The sequence below is a fragment of the Anolis sagrei genome, chromosome 6 (genome assembly GCF_037176765.1).
Source record: "Anolis sagrei isolate rAnoSag1 chromosome 6, rAnoSag1.mat, whole genome shotgun sequence".
Taxonomy (NCBI): Eukaryota; Metazoa; Chordata; class Lepidosauria; order Squamata; family Dactyloidae; genus Anolis; species Anolis sagrei.
The window spans coordinates 81886804-81906838 of NC_090026.1; the positions used below are offsets into that span (position 1 = coordinate 81886804).

A 20035-nucleotide genomic window follows, 5' to 3' on the forward strand; every position below is an offset into this window, starting at 1 on the left:
GTCTAAAGTATTGTTGGTTGTAAATTGTACAACTATATAATTGGTTGTAAATTGTACAACTTAGTCTGGAATATATAGTTGTAAATTGTACAACTATATATTCCAGACTAAGTGACAATGATTTTTCCGTTATCAGGTTTTCCTATGCTGTCTGGTAAGAGAAAATATTTTATGAAGACAAAATTGTAAACAGATCCATATCTAGAATCCTTAAACCCAATGCAGATAACACAACACTGCAAAATTTCAATGAGTATAGATCAGGTCCTTAGCAAAGCACTTTTGGAAGATAAAAAGGCAGTAAATAAATAAATAAATAAATAGCAGCCAATCACTTAACACAAAACTTGATTTAACTTTATTTTCCCTATAGTCAACAACGGGTTTGCATTGAGCTTTTAAGCAACAAAGTAATATAATCTCAATGACAACGGGTCAGAAATCCAGATTGTTATTTTGTGAAAATGTTGCCACTGCATTATTGATTTAATAACCTCTTTACTCAAAAATGAATTTACAAATAAAAATTATACATCTGAGAAGAAAAGTCAGCAGTAACATTCTCACTGAGCAATAGATACGTAGGGTTTTGTTTTGTTTGGAAGGTACATACTATTCTGCCTTACACCAATATATCTGGTATAAGCTGTTTCCTATATCAAAATTATAACTTGTGGCTGTCAAGTGAACACTATCCCCACCATTTTGCATTTATTTTATTAAAATAACTAAATAATGTTCAAGTTTGCAACGTTTCCTATAGTTGGAAAGTGAACATGTTCAGTAATTTAGTGCACTTCATAAACTGTCTTTTACATTTTACTAAAGACAAAGCACATGTCCAAGTCATTTTTTCATCAACTGAAGCGCTAAAGGAAATTATGGAGGAAAGCTAGTCATTTCCATGAACCCAACCTAATGAAAAAAACAAGCAGGTTTATAAACCCTGCCGCCTTTGTAATAGCCACAAAAAGACCTTGGATACTTGTCAATTTTTTCCCTTAAAGGCCAAATTATTGTATGTGGTAAATACATAGCTAAACAAGCAAGTTCTGAAAACACCAGGTGCAATGGTGCTCAGTAGCATTCATTACTGTCGTGTCAGATGCAAGATACAAATGTAGCCCTTGTATCTACCCATTCTGTGCATGATCTGCCCTGTGTATTTATATTTCAGGAATACACCTCATAAAAACAGCAAGGCCACTTCTTCCCAAAACAAATTACATTGTTCAATGTTATAATTTGTCCAGTGATCAGTGAAATTGCAGCTTGATTTACAGTCCTGAAAACATACAGCAATGGGAGAGAGTACATATCATGTAATCTTGTAAAATAAATACCTCAAAAGGAGTTGTTCTACTTGCTGAATATAAAAATACCCCACTTCTGAAAGTGTTAGACTAAGAAGAGTCATTCATATATTTCACCATTCCAGTTAAGATATTGCTGTTCAGCTTGAACATAAAAAACTGACAAGTATGCATGTGCCAAGGACCGAATTAAAGGGCTCTTTGGTGCAGTCAGTCCAAATTCAATAGATTGGAAGGATAATATGTACCAATTAAAAAAAAGGAAAATCTGCTGCTAGACCTGGAAAGCAGCTCTGTCTTGCTCCACAATACAAATCTAAAACAGCTGTTCTCAATAAGCCAAAATTTTAAGTCAGACATTGCCTGAAAGTTTTGTACAATAATCTGGACCAATGATGGTTCTGTACCCTCATGTTGCTGTGAAACATGACTTGAGCTAAAGGCAAAGACTGGTTATCTCAAGGACAACTGCTTCAATATTAGCAAACAGTACAGTGTGTTTAAACTGTCTTCCTGTTGGGTCTCTTGCCTTTCTTTAAAATTAGTTTATTCTTAATGTAGCCACGCTTCCTTTTGGCAGTCTAAAAAGAAAAACAGAATAGTGTATTAGTGATTTACAATACTGTAGTGACTACATCATGTTTTTGCATTGCTTTAGAATCCTTAAATATCACACTTGTCAGGAAAAATGGAAAGCATCTGCTTGTCTAGGCATCCAAGAGTCTCCAATTGTTTTTTCAGCATTGAGTCATAGCATGTGTTCAGTAATAATCACCACGTTTCTGAAAACTAGGTGTACTTCATCAGCACAATGTGGTGCATGTTTCAATCAACAAAAGTTCAATGGGATTATTTAGGGTTGCAGCTTTTTAAAACTGATTTTTCAATAAATTACAAGAATTTTTTTTCTTGGTAGAAGTCAAAATAATGTTCTTGTCTATTGTTTTCACAACTTGCTAATTCTACAAAGCACAATTTCACTGCAGAACAGTCCACTCTCCAATACCTAAGTTTCAACTAAGTGTATTAATAAAGAACTCAATCTAATGCAAGTTTCAAATTAAGTCTTTATAAATATATTTTGCAGGTTCTGGTTAGTACTTAGTATACCCCCCCCCCCCCAAATAAACAATAGGACATCTACATTTCCCTTCATGTCCTTCAGAATTTTTATGCTGCCATCTTATCTCAATTTCATTACACTGCAATGCTGTGTCCATATGCAGAAAATCAGCACTTAGTTCATGAAGTGAAAACTACAAAGAGTCAGACTGAAAAGACAGAAGGGTCTTTTCACTAAATTTAGCAACCACTTCCTTATTACAGCATATTGTTACTGCAGTTTTGAATAATAAAGGTTTAAGGGGACACTAGTTAAAGGTAAAGGTTTCCCCTGACATCAAGTCCAGTCGTGTCCGACTCTGGGGGGTGGTGCTCATCTCCATTTCTAAGCCAAAAAGCCAGTGTTGTCTATAGACACCTCCAAGGTCATGTGGCCAGCATGAATGCATGGAGCGCCATTACCTTCCTGAGGAAGAAGTACCTATTGATCTACTCACATTTGCATGTTTTCAAACTGCTAGGTTGGCAGAAGCTGGGGCTAACAGTGGGAGTTCACCCTGCTCCCTGGATTCAAACCGCCAATCTTTTGGTCGGCAAGTTCAGCAGCTCAGTGGTTTAACCCGCTGTGCCACCAAGGGGCTGTAAGGGAACACTATCTGATACTATACATGTAGTATGAAAACAATTTCAGTGAAAGCATTATATTTTTGTTCCATGCCAAGTTCACACTGAACTCTACTGAAATCAGGGGAAATTCCAATTTGAAATTTTCTCTGAACATCAATACTATTTTTAGCTTTTAGATTAATGGCTCTCGGCCTCATACACATTATACACTAAACTCATTTGACCTTGTATCCAAGACTAAGAACACAAGTTTCTTTATCTTAAGAAGCTGAAACAAGGTCTCTTCCCATAAAGATGTTTTACAGCAAAGAAAAGCTGACTTTGACATTTGTCACTTCCCATCCTCTTGCACGTAGACGACTGTTGTGTCTACATGTGAGGAATATTACAGGTTGGATCCAGACTGACAGAAATCATCAGAACAATGGTCACGATTAGCTTAAAATGAATTGAGTTTAGTTGGGACCAACTTCTAGTATGACTAGTTCTGAATCAAACTTTACGCTTAACACATTCTGCCACTATCATAGATATCAGTATCATCAGTAATAATTGTGTATGCAATTCTTTTTAGATTGCAAGAATATACACAACATCTCACTTTTCCAGGCAAAGCAGTGCTATATTTTTAAACAGGTGGTTTTATACTTCTGTATAAGAGGGATACAAGGAAGCTATGTGCACCAAGTAGGGAGAACTCTGAGACAAAGGGGAAGCAAATACCTCATGGCATGTCTTTCCACTGATTCAAAATCCAGTTTTACTTACACTCCAAACTAACATGAATAGTGTTTGTGGCGGGTCTCTAAGTCTTCTAGTGTAATTCTGTGGTATGCTACCAGCCCAGATATAGTCAAAATATAGGGCTTGCTATTATCCATGAGGGGCCTTGGAATGTATCCTCATATCTATAGGGGTCATAGGTAAAGGTTTTCCTTTGACATTAAGTCCAGTTGTGTCTGACTCTGGGGTGTGGTGCTCATCTCCATTTCTAAGCAGAAGACCTGGCGTTGTTCATAGACACCTCCAAGGTCATGTGGCCGGCATGACTGCATGGAGCGCCGTCACCTTCCCGCCGGAGCGGTACCTATTGATCTACTCACATTTGCATGTTTTCGAACTGCTAGGTTGGCAGAAGCTGGGGCTGACAGCGGAAGCTCACACTGCTCCCCGTATTCGAACCTGTGGCTTTTCGGTCAACAAGCTCAGTAGCTCAGTGCTTTAATCCACTGCGCCACTGGGGGCTCCAGTCATATAGGGGTCATATATTACCACAAAAATGTGAGCATGCAAATGATATGAAAACCAAATTATTACAATGAAAACAAAAGCCACAAGATGGGGATGTGTGAATTCAACTTTACCAGATAGACAAGGGTTAATTTGGTTTCTGCTAATCTATATTAGTTAAAACAGCAAGTTTTAAAAATTAAATACAAGTTTAAAACAATACTGTTTTGAAAGGACTTTATTTCCATGCCTGAACAGATCTTACTGTTCAATTAAAATAGTATAAATGTTGTATATAAAAGTGTATTTAAGTGAGGAGTAAGAAGCCAGACACTCAAGCTGTCAACAAAAAAATCCAGGTTTAATTATTTTACAAAAGGTCATTCTGAAATTTCTTCCACATCTTACTGAGTGAGCTGCCTTGGTTACTGAAACACTACTGATTATCTTAGTATAGTGTGTTACACTTAGCTGGGATTTTTAGGAGACACCTTCCCAATTAGCACAATAATACAATGTAGTTTCCCTCACATGCTTGATTAATCAGAGTGGTAATGTACCATAATGCAGGTCTGCCATTAGACAAATTGTCTCTATATATGGACAGTAGAAAGAACTAATCATAGCTGGCATAGTTCTAAAACACTATGAACCTCCTTTGACATACTTCACTGGGAACCCACCTTTTTTGACAAATACTTCTGTTTTGGTAAAATGTTGGTTAGTCTAGGCTTATGATCCAGTGTCTCTCTGTTGTCTAGCTTTTTGACTTTATATATCCTAACAAGCCAGTGCTCTGAAGTGAAGGCTTCTTCCAAATGTTTAAATTTAATGTCCTTGTTGCCAATCTCTGCATTACGCGTGCGATCAAATCCTGGGGGTGTCCGAAAATCCAACTACAAAAAATTAAAGTCATAGTTAATTTCGTTTAAAAATATCAAATGCAATTGTCTAGCATATTTGCAATATTGTTTTGTAGTGTGGCTTTGAAACTGCCCTTCGGTTTGTCTAATGGAGCCTTAACATCAATCAATGCATTAGGATTTAAAATTACAATACATTATTGTGGCCCCAGAGTATCAAGTTACAGTAGAAGTTGTACGTTCTCATAGTCCATGCTGCTTGTAACAATTTCCTCATATTTATTAGTATATAATTAAGAGGATGCTACAACACAACATGGAAATTATTGACCAAGGACTTCAGTGACCCCCCTTTATTAGTAGCGATCCCTTTATTAGTAGTGATCCCCCCTTTATTAGTAGTAATTTCCACCAATGGGCTGGATCTAGGTGTATTTTTTGGGTGTGGACCGAAAAAGGCTATCCGGCTACCCGCCTGTTTTTGGAAGGTATGCGAAAATGGATATGGGGGTCTACTGGAATCCAACCAGCAGAAACGGATCAAGGTTCAGCCGAAACGCACACGCTTAGTGACAATTAAAATTATTCTCTACTGAAAATAAGGGAGATAATCTTTTTCACTTCTGCAAGTGTGATTGGCACCAACATTGTAATTGTTTCGGGACCAACTTGAAATCCCTTTATTCACCAAGGAGTTTAATTTGGATGATGTACGGTATCTATTTTATTTCCTGGGGAGGGGATTGCTTTTCTCTGTTTTGATATTTTGGGATGTAAATACATTTAATAATAAATAATGAAATATGAATTCAGAAGAAGAAACCAGCCATCACTACCAATAGTAGGAACTAAAACATCAGTACTGACATGAAGGGGAACACTCACTGAAATATAACTTGTTACGTTATACCAAAAGGTAGCCAGTGAGGCAGCCAAATTCACTTCCTTGGCAAAGCTAATTCACAATCTGCATCTCACATCTGAAAAGACATTCCCCCCTCCCTATACCCACATGCTACATTTGAGGTGAGATGGGAATACAAGAGGAGAACCTGCATTTCTTAGGTTATAGGCAGACAGTGATTTGAATTTACTCCAGCCTGAGGATATTTGGAGTTTAAGGGATTAACATTAATCTTGCATCAAGCAGAGAAACAAAATAGAAATCAGTTCAGTTGGTAGAGGCTTGACAAAAGCAATACCTGATTTCATAGACCTCCCCTGAAATATAGGGGTATATTTTAGAACAACACATTACATTAATCCAATCTGGATGTGACTTGGGCACGGTGGAGACTACAGCTGACTTTCCCTGATAAGTCACTGGTATAATGACCTCCCATATCCCAGGATGAATGCTGTATGTATAGGACTGCCAAGATGTCAGTTGGCAGCTTTGGAAATGGGGTTTTGCCTTATCTGGATTATCCTTCACTTTGCTTTACTGACATCCAATCCAAAACTGTCCCAAGTTTGTTTGTTGCTGTGTGCCTCAAGTAATTTCTCAGTTATGGTGAGGCAAACCCATCACAGGGATTTCTTGACAACATGTGTTCAGTTGTCCTTGCCTTCTCTGAAGATGACAGTATGACTCGACCAAAGTCACCCAGTGGTCAAAATAAGTCAAGGACTAAGGGATACTCTGGTCTCCCAGTCCTAGTCCAATGCTCAAACTAACATAGTTCAGAAAAAAATGAAGACTTGGGGGGGGGGGGGGGGAGAAGTTATTTCTTCAGGGAAAAAATACAGAAAAAACTGATATATTGGCATTCTCAGTTTTGCATAAAGTCATCATATTCGACATAATAAAAGTACAATTTATTTCAAAAAATAATTACTAACAGAATCTTCTTTTAATTTCACTTTTTCTAATAAATGGGTCTATGAATTCTTAAACTGTAAGGAACCTCTTTGGATTTGTCTGTTTGAAAGAATTATGCAAGAATAAGAAGAGAAGAAACTATTAACACTAGTAAAATAAACCTGTCTCCTCTAAGCCTCCATAATGTTTAGCACACATTATGAGGCTTAGAGTCCTCATTCTAAAGTAAAATATCCTAAAATTACTTGTTCTCAATTTTTCTGGAAAGACAGCATCAGAAAAAATGTAACAGAAAGATTTTTCAGATCTGAAATTGTATCCCTTAGTCCTTTACTTATTTTGAAAAAGGAGGTTGCAAGTATGAGCCCTTAGGAAACAACTTCTGAGTGCTGATGTTAACACTTGTCTGAGCATTTAACTATGAGATCAGAGGTTTTTTTTGGTAGGCCTATATGCTTCTTCACTATTAAATGAGAAGAAATACTATAAGTTTAGAGCATGTCAAACCACATTTCCTCTCTTTTTACCCTCTGAAATTGTTTAGCATGAAAATGCTCTAATAAAATACAATTTTGTGTCATTTTGAGGAATAAAAATCAGTACTGTAATGCACAAAGATACATCAAAAAAACAGGGAGAGGAGGAAAGGTTAGGTGTTCTGAAAACTTTACTTGGTAAGAAGTTTAAAAAAAGAACTAACCTGCATTTCCCCAAACCTGTAATATGACATTTTATACATGAGACAATTAAGCAATGTTGGGGAGCCTGCTTTATCTACCCGGAACTCTCCCTGTGGAGTAAAGTAGTCACTTTCCTTTAACAAAAAGAAAAGAAAGAAATAGAATTAATGTTCTGCATATCACAAGAATTAGATCAAAGAAAATAGGCCATAACATAAATTTGTAATGTTTAAAAGTTTTGTTATCTGCTTCTAGCTGAAAGGAACAGACTCACCTTCATCTCAGAATAGTTCAATCATTTTTTTCTTTTCCATACACATTTTAATCCTATTTCTTTGAGATGGGACATAATAGAATTGCTAGCTTTAAGCATTCACATTTGATTCTGGTTAAGTCTAATGTAACTAATGTCACTTTTTTTACTATCATTCTTGGATTCCACTTTTAAAATGTCCTGTTCTAATATAAGTTACAGTTTAAGTCTCAATTATTCTGCATCTTGGTTTTCAAGTGTGTTATGATGAGACACCATGATTAGCAAGTAATGACAAGTTGCTTGCTTTTAACTATTCTTTGAGTGGTTATCTATAAACTCACAAATGGGTTGTGCGAGTAACAGAGACTAGAAAAGTTGATCACTGCATGTAGAATACTTCAAATTAGATCCTCTTTGAAATATTTGTACACTATGCCACAACTTGGAATGTTAGGTTTAAAAATTAATTCAGAAAACATTATTATTAACTAAATGTCAGCCCTCCACATATTCTCTCTAGAAATCTCTAAGTCCTCCAGGGCAGTGGTTCCCAACCTGTGAGTCCCCAGATGTCTTGGCCTTCAACTACCAGAAATCCTAACAGCTGGTAAACTGGCTGGGATTTCTGGGAGTTGTAGGCCAAAACACTTGGGTACCCACAGGTTGAAAACCACTGCTCCAGGGCAAATCTTTGGTCAACTTCCTCTGGACTATAGAGTCATGTTGGAAGACAGAGATTTCTAAAGAGTTCCTCTCTCTGGTTTTTTAAAAAAGCATTTTGTAATTTACAGTTTTTCCCTTTTATTGGGGTTCTTGTGCCCCTAGCCCCAGCAAATGTGTAGGGCTGACTGTAAATTAGATTGTTAAATTGATCAAGTAACCGATAGTTAACCTATTTAAAACATTACTGTTGAGCCAGAATAAAGCACTGACAGGGAATGGCATATACAATGATTAGCTCAAGGAAGCACAACTGTTATTAGTTCCTTTGAAAGACTTTTACATGTTCTTTTAAAAGTGCCTCCCTCCAACCTAGAATTTTTCCGCCCTAGTGATCTCTAGCATAGTGCTTCTCAAACTGTGCTCCTCCACGTGTTTTGGGCTTCAGCTCCCAGAAATCCCAGCCAGCTAACCAGCTGTTAGAAATTGTGGAGCTGAAATCCAAAACATCTGGAAGAACATAGTTTGAGAAACTCTGATCTAGAACAAGAAGGTACTGCAACAAGGATCCTGCTTCTGCATTTGCACTGAAGATTGCTCACAGGAAGGCACTGGGGTGGCAGTCAGCTGCTTTTTAAGTGACAGGGCAACAGTCTCCCACTGACTGGGATTTGTTGCAAAACACCATAACTATGATACCTATACATAGATAACTCTTTTACAGAATTCTGTCTGTTGGCTCTTCATGTGATGTGGAACTGTAAAAAAGAAAGCTCCTGGATGGACAGAACACAGGGCTAGTGCATTTTTCTTTCTCATGTATGCAATTTAACACATCATGAACACGGTATTAGGACTTGTATAACAAAACACTGTAAGATCAAGCATAAATATTAGAGATGAACTATTAAACCTTCTTTAAACCCACATTTACTTACCCTGATATCCTTAGGGTGTTCTCCTTCAGCTATCCTCACCATCCATAAAAACTTATTGATATCGTCACCAGAGTAACCAATAACACCTCCAAAGATTATTAATACATAATCCACATCCAGACTTCTCATGATCTCATATGCTGCTGTCTCATTTGAAGACATAGCTTTTCCTACCTGAAACAAAGAATAGCCTTAAATTTGCATGGGTGCTTGTTAAAAGCATAAGAAGCAGATACTGAAAAAAAAATTAATCGTATTTATTCCATCCTAACCTGTCAGGTCATTCATCTCAATAAAATCAACTCAAATAAAATTTAAATCTAGTTTAATTAAAAGATATAAGTGCCTAAACATATGCTTAGATATATTTTAAACCTAAAATATGACAATATAGTAGCAAATTTCTTTGCAATCACTAGCCCAATTCAGACTAATCAAATTATTATGCTGTTACAACTGAATCAGAACACTTCCCTGACTGCAAGTTGAGAAAACTATAGATATATACAACTGGCAGTGCCATACATTTCAAAATCATCTCCCTATAGCCACTGTCTTCAGACAAAGATAACAGACAAAGATAACAGAGCCAAGGGATGCAGTTCTTAAATCCATATTGTAAGATGCGCTCCAGTAAAATAAATTGATCAAGACTCTATCAAAATCCAGTATTACAAACAACAGCATAATTTTTTTAAAAAGAAAAATTTGCATAAAGGATTTTGGTACAATAACCTAAAATTGTATTAAAATATGTATTTGTGAGAAAATAGACAAACTATCTGAATTAGTCCCCTATTTTCTAGGACATCAAATACAGCCAGTCATGCTTTTATTTACAGCTGAATTCTGCTGATAGCCTAGAGTTTATGAAGTAGCAGTGTTAATCAATAAAAGGATGAGACAATTGTAAAATATGTTGAAGTCTTCTAGCTGGATTTTTGTTTTATAATACTTAATACACTCAATACAGCAAAGTCCCTCCAAAAGTATTAGAATGTTATCCTACACTGAATCATTTGATATGCCATTTCCTCTACATAAGTTTTAACTTACAAGCAACTAAATACAAAAGTATAGCCCTGATATCACAATATAGGTGGTTTATTGATTAAAATACTTGATAGGGTGACTGGTTTCAGCATCTCTCAGGTCATCTGTTCTCATTAGGGAAAAGAAAATAATCTGTGAATTCCAGTGTGAACTTAATTTGTGCGTGTACAAAGGAGTCGCGACTCAAGCCCCATGAATCAGGATTGCATTACATTGTGAGCTGGTTCAAACATCACGATAAATTACAGATCACAATAGAAGAAACAAGCTGTAGTGAGCCTCAGGTTCAAGCAGGGGTACAGTGGCCTTTTGAAGTCTATCTTGTCCTACTTATACTTCAGGGATGGGTGGAGTGGGGAAAGACTGTTTTTCTCTCTCAAAATTAAGTAAACCCCCCTTTTGTGCAAACCAGGCAAACTGTGTTATTCTCAACTACAGTTTATGTGAAACAAGCCAATTTCAAACTAGTTTAATGAAACTTGTGTTTTTGGAAACAAGTCATAGTTAAAATTTACTAGTTTACGTGGATGTAACACTAACCTGTGATTAACTGAAACTGGAAACTAAAACTGCCTAATTTATTATCATGGAGGAGGAAGATAAGGAAAAAGAGAGCTAAGGATGAGGGAAAGGTGGCTTTATTTTGTCACCATAAACCATGGTTTATCATCATGACCTGAGATGAGGGTGTAATATCGGCCTAATTGAGGATACTTTAGTAAAGGCAGTCCTCACATTACTAACATTCTATTTGCAAAAGGGATGATATAGCAGAAAGTCAGAAAAATCTACCTCTAAGCAGTGAAATTTACTCCTGAAAGCATTATCATGGGGGAAAAGTGTTTACACTGAAGCTTTATCACCACATTTTTCCAACATCCAATTATCACATGGACAGATAGTCAGGTGAAATCTTCTGAACAGAAGCACTGACAGCAAAACATCAATATATTGTATGCATGTATGGCTGGAGCTACACTTTAAAAATGTACCTGTTGCGACTTACATACAAATTCAACTTAAGAAAAAATCTACCAAACCTATCTTGTTTGTAACTTGGAGACTGTCTGTATGCTGAAACAAGGCACTTTCAGAGATTATTAAATCATCCCAGTATACAATCAGTGCTAAGGTAGCAAATACACATGTTGCAGATACTGTGAAAACTAAATACAAAAAGCAGGTTGAGAATTATACCAAATAATAAATTATACCAAATTCTGACAGTTTTCCTGAAATATTTATGTTTCTCATTCCCACAATCAAAATGAAGGTATGAAAGGCAGGTGTTCATTCATTCAGTCGTTTCCGACTCTTCGTGAAAGACAGATACATAAAAATATATATACAGTATATGAAAATCAAGTTTGAATATTGTGATTTTAAGCTAAGTTTGGCTTGTATTACAGAACCCTGGTTGGATGAGGCTTGGGAAGCAGATCTACTTAGCCGGTTCACAAATGTCAACTAACCTAGACTACTGTTGCAGACAGTCAGGTTGAGAGGCTGATAGCCAGTGAAGCTGTTGTAACAAAGGAATCACAGCTTCCCTGGCTATCTATCTGTTTCTCAACCTGTGGCCATTTGGCCCCTAGGGCCCCCAGGATATTCCAAGGGAGGCACACGTGAAAATCACGTATTTACAAACAAAACATTTAAAATAGCTACTTTCAGGCCGCAGAAGGAAACAAGGTCAGAAAGAGGCCACAGTTGTAAAAATGTTGAGAAACTCTGCGGAATCTAAATGACTTGGGGCGAGCCTATTTGAAAAAGCACATTCTCCTATACATGCATGCCTGAGTTTCAGCTTTCATAGGAAAACCTTCTTTTAATTATGTTACCAAAGGAGGCACATTTGATGAAAACGTGAGACAAAGCCTGGATTTTGGAAATCTGTGCCGAAAAAGGCTAGATTGGCTCCCTCTTTGTCATCGTTCTTCAATCAGTAGGTAAAGAAGTCTCAATTCAGGTAGGTCTGGTCTCTTCTTGGAGGAGCTTTGCATCTCATTTACAACTTAATTTATTATATAATGTTTTCAACATAATCCGTATTAATTTGAATTTTGTTATCGTTAAGTCACCTCGTGCACCATTTTAGTAGAAGAACAGGATATATATACATACATAATAAAATAAAAAATTAGAAAAGTCAAGTCAAATTTGCTGACAGAATTCTCACTGCATACCAGGGCTATGTGGCTGTTATTCCAAGTGTTATTGTCAACTAGAGTGGTTCGATTTGCCATTCCTGCTATTTGATAGCCATAATCCCACCAAGACATTACTCTGGCATGTTCATCTGTGTTTTGTCTTAGCCAGTAGTATGCTTCCCTGAAGTCATCCAAAATGTTCCGAGTGCTGCAACATAAATAAGAGTCAGCAGCAAATGCGCAGCACCATTTGGATTACATGCATTATGTCACCAACAGCTATGAACAGGCAAGCGGAAATGCAAAGCTTACCCATCGTGATTGTAAGAGGCTAGTACAACACTAGGGCTGGAGTAGGCATTGCTAGTTACCCATGTACAGTGGACGGCAAACATCATCAACAGCATTAGCATCAACATTGTGACAATGCTCTTGATATTAGGCCCAAGGCCTTCTTCAGTTTTTTCCTGTTCAGATATATGTTTCCTCACTTTACCTGCCTGAACAAAGAAAACACATGAAAACATTTGACCCTTTCAGCTTAATATAGATCTCAGAAACTACAATGTCTATTATCATCAATACATGCATAAGCAAGTTTCATTTTTAGAAATTGACCTCTGCTTTAAACTGCCAGACATATAAAAACTTATTTGTTATAGATGTGCAAAATTATCCTCTACTGCAGTGGTTCTCAACCTTCCTAATGCCGCGACCCTTTAATAAAGTTCCTCATTTTGTGGTGACACCCAACCATAAAATTATTTTTGTTGCTACTTTATAAAATGCAATTTAGCTACTGTTGTGAATTATAATGTAAATATCTGATATGCAGGATGTATTGTCATTGTTATTGCCTGTATATGCTTAAGAGGAGGGATTAATTTGCAAAGACTTGAAAAGGGATGTGGGTGAGAAGGCCTCTTCTTTAGAAGGAGGCTGCTATGATGTGACTTCAAACCAATCTGGCTTTTGGAAATCTTAGGCCAAAACCATCAGGGTTTTCTTGACCAGATTGTGTTGTTACCATTGTCTTCCTCTAAGGCTGAGAAAGAAAGATAGGGGAGGAGGGAGAGGGAGAGAAAGAGGGGAAAAGAGAAAAGTAAGGGAGAAAGAAGGAGATGCTTATTAAGGGAGGGGGAGAGAGAAGAGACAAGAAGGGAGTGAGAAAGGGGTAGAAAGAAGGGAAGAAAAGGGAGGGGGAGAAAGACGGAAAAAAGGGAAAGGGATAGAAAAGATAAGGAGAAAGGAAGGTAAAGAGGGAAGCAAGAGAAAGAAAAAGGGAAAGAGGGAGAAGGAAAGGGGGAGAAAGAAGGACAGAAAAAAGAAAGGGATATGAAAAGGAGAGTAGGAGAAAGAGAGAAAGAAGGGAGAAGGAGGAGGGGAGGAAGAAAAAAGAAAAAGAAAAAGAGAGATAGAAAAAGAGAGAAGGAGAGGGAAGAAAGGGTGCGAAAAAGAGAGGGGGAAATAGGAGAAAAGGGAAGGGGGAGAAAGAGAGAGGGCCTGCCTCCTCCTGCCATGTGTGGTGACCCCCTATGGAACAGTCCTTCAACCCTTGAAGGGGTTTGTAACCCACAGGTTGAGAACCACTACTCTACTGGGTTTTTAAAACAAATGCAATACATTCAGGTGAAAGCTGTTTTCTAAAGAATTGTTAGTTTAAATCTATCCTAAGTTAGTATCTGCATGAATACAATCTTATTATTATTATTATTATTATTATTATTATTATTAATATCCTGCCCTTCTCACCCTGAAAGGGACTCAGAGTGGCTTACAAATTATATGTACAAACAATATATTATATTATTAGAACAGCACAATATTAACATTATATATTACTATACTGTATAATATCACTATACTGCAATATTATTAGTAATATTATATGTAATATAAAATATATAATTATTATATTGTATTAGTATTATATTGTATTATAATTTTATGATCAATATTATATGTACATACAATATATTATAATTATGAGCATAGCACAATGTTAGAATTATATATTACTATGTTGCACTATTACACTATACTTCAATATTATTATTAATATTACATGTAATATATAATATACAATTATTATATCGTATTATTATTAGTATATATTGTATTACATTATGATATTATTGCTTATATTATATGTGTTGACAATATATTATATTATTAGCACAGCACAATATTAGGATTATATATTACTATATTGTTACGGGGGGGGGAGGGGTTCCCAACTGATGACCCAGGAGACATGGTGGAACTGTCTTTTCCATGCTCCCCTTTTTCACTCTGCCCCCAAAGTGGCAGTTGGTGCTGGGGGGGGGGGGGGGGGCTCCCAACTGATGACACAGGAGACCTTTTTCCTGGCTCCCCTTCTTTACTCTGGCCCCAGAGCGGCATATTCCCTAGGTGCTAGGTTCCTGGTACTTACGTTTACTTGTGATGGTCATGATAAGGGAGTTTTTGAATTGTCCTGTTCTTACCATAGAATTAAGTTGTTCAAATCTAGCTCTGAACAAGCTAGCTCAAATCTAGGTCAAATCTAGCTCTGAATAGGAAATAACACTTCCAAGCACAGAACAGAAAGTTTTTCAAATTTTGTTACATAGCATTACCTGAGAAAGTTATCTTTTTGATTCTGACATGTATTAATTTAATTCTGACATGTATTCTTTGATTCTATTTTTAAAAATCAAAGACAGACACCATAAAGAACATCAAGACTCACCTTATCATAAAGATTTCCTGGATTTCTTTTATCATCCTCATCACTGCTATCTTCTATGGGTGGATTCTCTCTCTTCATATCATCACCCAAATAGTGCTCAAAGACATTAGAAAAAGCAATTGCCGACAGCATACAGACTACTGGAGTCAAAGTTAACATCAGACGGACCATTACTCCAGCAAAATATACAGCACTGATTGCATACAAAGCCACTGTAGGGAAGCAAAGTTATTCATGTTTTATTATCAAGCATTTGAAAAGAACCAAGTTGATAGTTTTGCTGTTGATTCCAAATAAAATAAAATGTTCTATAAAAACACAGTAGGCTTATATATGTTTGCATTCTAAGGAATTTCTACTGAATCACATTATCTCTCATTTACACGCCTAAACTTCAAGGAGTCAGCAACTTCAATATATCAATTTTGCTGCTGGATCATTCCAAAGGAATCTTATATGCCTCAACAAATTGACAGTAGGCAAGACCAATATTATTTTCAGTATCCAAGGAAATATGTTTAAGTCTAATGTTATAATAAACTAACAATATAACAGGGACATCAGCATTTCACCTCAAGCTAATTGTTCAGTTTTGAAAAGTTAGTTACTTCTTACCAAAAACTCTTTCATCATTGATGTTTTTGATACAGAACCATAACCCTGCTGGAAAAGTACACACGAGAATATGTAGATCAAAGAAGAAGGAAACCCATGTTGTTGGCTGATGTTCAGACACTGAAGCAATGATCGGGATGTGAATTTTCGCGTACCTTGTTTTTTAAAAAATAAATTCAAATTATTTTCAAGTGGTAAAACTACCAAAATATGCTACAACTGTGGACGACTGAACATTCTTTAATTATGTAAGGCAAGCTTTGAATAATTAATAAATAGAATTAATTAATGCAAAATCTTTAAACATATAAAATGCAAAATAATATGAATTATTACTGATGTTTTAATGAAGCTTTTCCGTCTTTTCTTTTTTGGAAAGCCACATTTTACAAAATACATAGATATTTCACAAGATCTATATAAAAGTATCTATTAGGTAACTCACTCACACGAACAAATACGTTAACAAAAGAGTGAAAAGGAGACTTCCCCCTTTCGGAGTGGAAGTGTGTATGTGTGATTATTGCTTTATTAACCATCCAACATGTCATAGTATTTTTTTCAGTATTTACTTAAATTATTCAGTTTATAAAAAAGTATTAGTCTGCTAGTGTTATTTTTTCTCATTCTTATTTAAAATTAATAAAAGGTCCTCATCTTCTGAAATGTTTGAGCTATCCAATTTTCCCTTTTGGGATTTTTTTTTTCATTGTTCCAGATTTGTGCACAGAAGGTATGCCGAGCTGTACCTTCAGGGTACTCTTCCCAATATTTAGCTGAAAACTCCTTTCTTAAAAATTGAACCCAATGGTTCATGTTCTATCCTCTGGAACATCAAAAGAAACTAACACCCCAACAACAAAGTTGCATCACTATCTGTATGCCAATCCTTTGAGCATCTGAAGATGTTTATGCAGCCCCTTTTCAAACATCCCCTTTTCAGCCTATCCAGCACCATTCAACCTTTCTTCGTAAGCCTTGGTCTTCAAGATTATCACCAAGTTTTAATTTAACACTAAATTGATTCCCATAGAGTTAGAAGAGACAAGGGGCATCCAGTCCACGCTCCTACAATATTGGAATACATAAACAAAGTACTTCTGACAAGTGGTTATGATGGCTGGAGAGGATGGGAAATGGAGTCTACCTTCATCTGGAGAACCAAACTTTCACTTCTCCTGTAGTCTTATGAAAAGCAGGAGTAAGGCTACAACTAATCTTCTAAATTCATTCAGATGCAAAAAATGTGTAAACTTCTGGTTTTTTTTTTCTGGAATAACCAGAGTTTCCTTTCAACTTCAAATTAAGGAAACTGAGACTAGGTCAAATTACAGTCAATCCTCAAGCCAAGCTATTAAACCAATGACACATATAACTGACTTAAAATGTAATTCATTTCAAATCAGAAACAGAAACTTTACATTTACTCCCTTGAACAGAAGAAGACAAAGAAGTGTATGATCCCAGTGCTGATGCCTGATCATCCCCGTAATACCAGGCTATGGATTACCGTTATTTTTGGAGTAAATTAATCTTTTTACCCATTCAGCATAGGTTCATGAGTATCTGATCTGACTTCTTATAAATCTACTTACCCAGTATCCCATAGTGAATAAAATCTGCCACTCCATGGCGCAATGTAACCTGAAAATATAAATGATAATCTTACATAGTCTGTCAGGGAGTACTTCTATGGATGTCTTTAAAGGTGTGAATGAATGTTGACTTTTTGAATATATCAAAAAGGCAAATACTCTACAGAGAGACATTTACAATATGTGAACACTAAACTTCAAGCATGTTTAAAGCTCTTATAAAAATGTTTAATGGATGAATGAAAGCAGCTGCCGTATCAATGTGCTGCTAGTGAAAACAAGGCACCTGAAGTGAGGCAGCAGTCATATCCATTGTGCTGAGCCACTGTACTGCCTGAAAGACACACTCACTAGACATTGTGAATTCCTCTATATCTTTTTTGAGGAAAAGTGCCATCTGACTAAAAATTACCATCTTGTTTACCTGTATATGTTAAGTAGATAACACTCAGGAATACAACTCCAGCTGCTAATGATATACCCAAGAAGAATAAAGTCTGAAATTCTTGCTTTGTTAGTCTGTCTCTCATATACTGTAAGAAGGCATAGGCCTGCAGCAGTGCAAAGACACCTAGTAAAACAAAAGGGAAGACTTTAAAGTTTGCTCTACATTTGTTTGCTCTAAATTTCTTTTCTTTCAGTGCTTGCTATCAATAAACCAGTTTACACCACAAGGATATTGAAGAGTTGCTAATTATAGGTAGGAAAAGAAATATATACAACAGCTTCTAAACCAAAGGAATCCAACCCTTGATCACATCTGGAATTTTGGGATCACAAAATTCCAGATGTGCTGGGAAACTGTCCTATTGAAAACAACTTTATTTGGTGATTGCAACAAGTCACAAAGCATTCACTTCCCAGAAAGCTAAACTAGTAGAGTTAAAAGAAAAAATCCTCACTTTTCTTTTCAACAGAATACATATTTCACAGAAAAGTAAGTCAATCAAGTTGATTTTACCCAAGAAGGAAGATCACCTGAAATCATGTATCAGAACTAAACGCTGTACAATGAAAGTAAAGAAGAATCCCCATCCCTTGCATCAATGCCCAAAATATACATCTCTCAGTGACTACTACTGAATTACTGTATTTATAACAACTATGCATTCCACACCCACTCATTCATTCCAAACCATATGCTGCATTCATCCATTACAAATCCCAATTTTACGCCTTAAATCAGTGGTTCTCAATCTGTGGGTGTTTTGGCCTACAACTCCCAGAAATCCAGCCTGTTTACCAGCTGTTAGGATTTCTGCGAGTTGAAGGCCAAAACATCTGGGGACCCACAGGTTGAGAACCACTGCCTTAAGTCAAACTAAAAAAAATGCAATTTAAAAATATGGGAAATGGGGGACCTTGGCAAGCATCATAGGAGGTATCTGCAGATGTCATGGTGCTTAGGAGAACCACACTGGAAATCCCATTTTAACTGCCTATAATTTTATGTATCACTTGCATCGTATTTTGCTCTCACAACCAAGTCAAGATCAAGTCTCTTGTGCAATCATTTAATCAAAACTTCTAAAATGCTCTACAGCAAGTAGGCATAATTCAAATTCGAAATTACAATTCAAACTTTGGTATTAGAATGTTACAGGCTGCCGGAAGCTCAGAATTAACATGCTATATTTCCAGTGCTATATTTCTGGAGCTTATAAGACTGTGATGCAGAATTATAACTCCCACACAGTGTATACATTCAATAAAGTAAACTCTTTCTCTTACCTGCAGCTGCCATGTGTTCACTTGTTCTAATTGGCTGAAATCCTACAAAAGGTATCTGCATGGATAATATTAAACCCACAATATAGAAAGTGCTATATGCTGTGAATAAAAAAAGAAAACAAAGGCAAATGACTATTATCTAGAGATACAGGGTAAGATATAACTAAGTAGAAGAAAAAAATCGTGATGGTGTGTTAAAAGGAATACACTTTAATGAGATAGGAGAAGTCTGAAAGTCATTTTTGGGCGTAATTATTTTATAACATGACATTTCAAAATTCCTAGCTGGATCTAATAAAAATGATAAAAAGCTCACTAAGCTTATAAAATAATTATTATATGTAACAACTTTCCAACTATTTTTCTTCCTTCTCAGAACTATCAAGGCAGATATATATATAACACACTGACAAGTTACAGTTGGCTAAAATCCTTTTTATAGTGAAGTATATTTCAACTGTTATCCCTCTAAACAGTCATGAAATATTCAAAATGAAATTGTCAGTATAACTGATACCTCTAACACCACCCCCCCCCCCTCCCTATATGTTTGTGAGAGGCATTCACTATGGGTTTGCACCCCCAAGCAGTTTTGTTTACTGTAGTCATAATTAAATTTAATGAATTTTTCTCCTAAATATTATAATAAGACACACATCCCTAAACATCTCAGCTGCCAATCTTCTAATACACTAGAAACAGTAGGTGC

The 20035-nt window shown here is 36.2% G+C and overlaps 1 protein-coding gene across 1 annotated transcript in view; it reads right to left on the reverse strand.

Annotated features, from left to right (window-relative positions):
- Positions 1–335: 335 nt before the first annotated feature.
- The window catches only part of STT3B (STT3 oligosaccharyltransferase complex catalytic subunit B), a 49262-nt gene continuing 29562 nt past the window's right edge, over positions 336–20035 (reverse strand). The window contains exons 6-16 of the mRNA XM_060781875.2: positions 19327–19425; positions 18020–18166; positions 17596–17644; positions 16001–16155; positions 15386–15597; positions 12967–13154; positions 12691–12862; positions 9452–9625; positions 7618–7731; positions 4916–5128; positions 336–1894 (exon numbers count right to left, since the gene is read on the reverse strand). Coding sequence (XP_060637858.2) covers positions 1814–1894; positions 4916–5128; positions 7618–7731; positions 9452–9625; positions 12691–12862; positions 12967–13154; positions 15386–15597; positions 16001–16155; positions 17596–17644; positions 18020–18166; positions 19327–19425 — 1604 coding nt within the window. The 3' untranslated portion in view covers positions 336–1813. The remainder of the gene's footprint in view (positions 1895–4915; positions 5129–7617; positions 7732–9451; positions 9626–12690; positions 12863–12966; positions 13155–15385; positions 15598–16000; positions 16156–17595; positions 17645–18019; positions 18167–19326; positions 19426–20035) is intronic.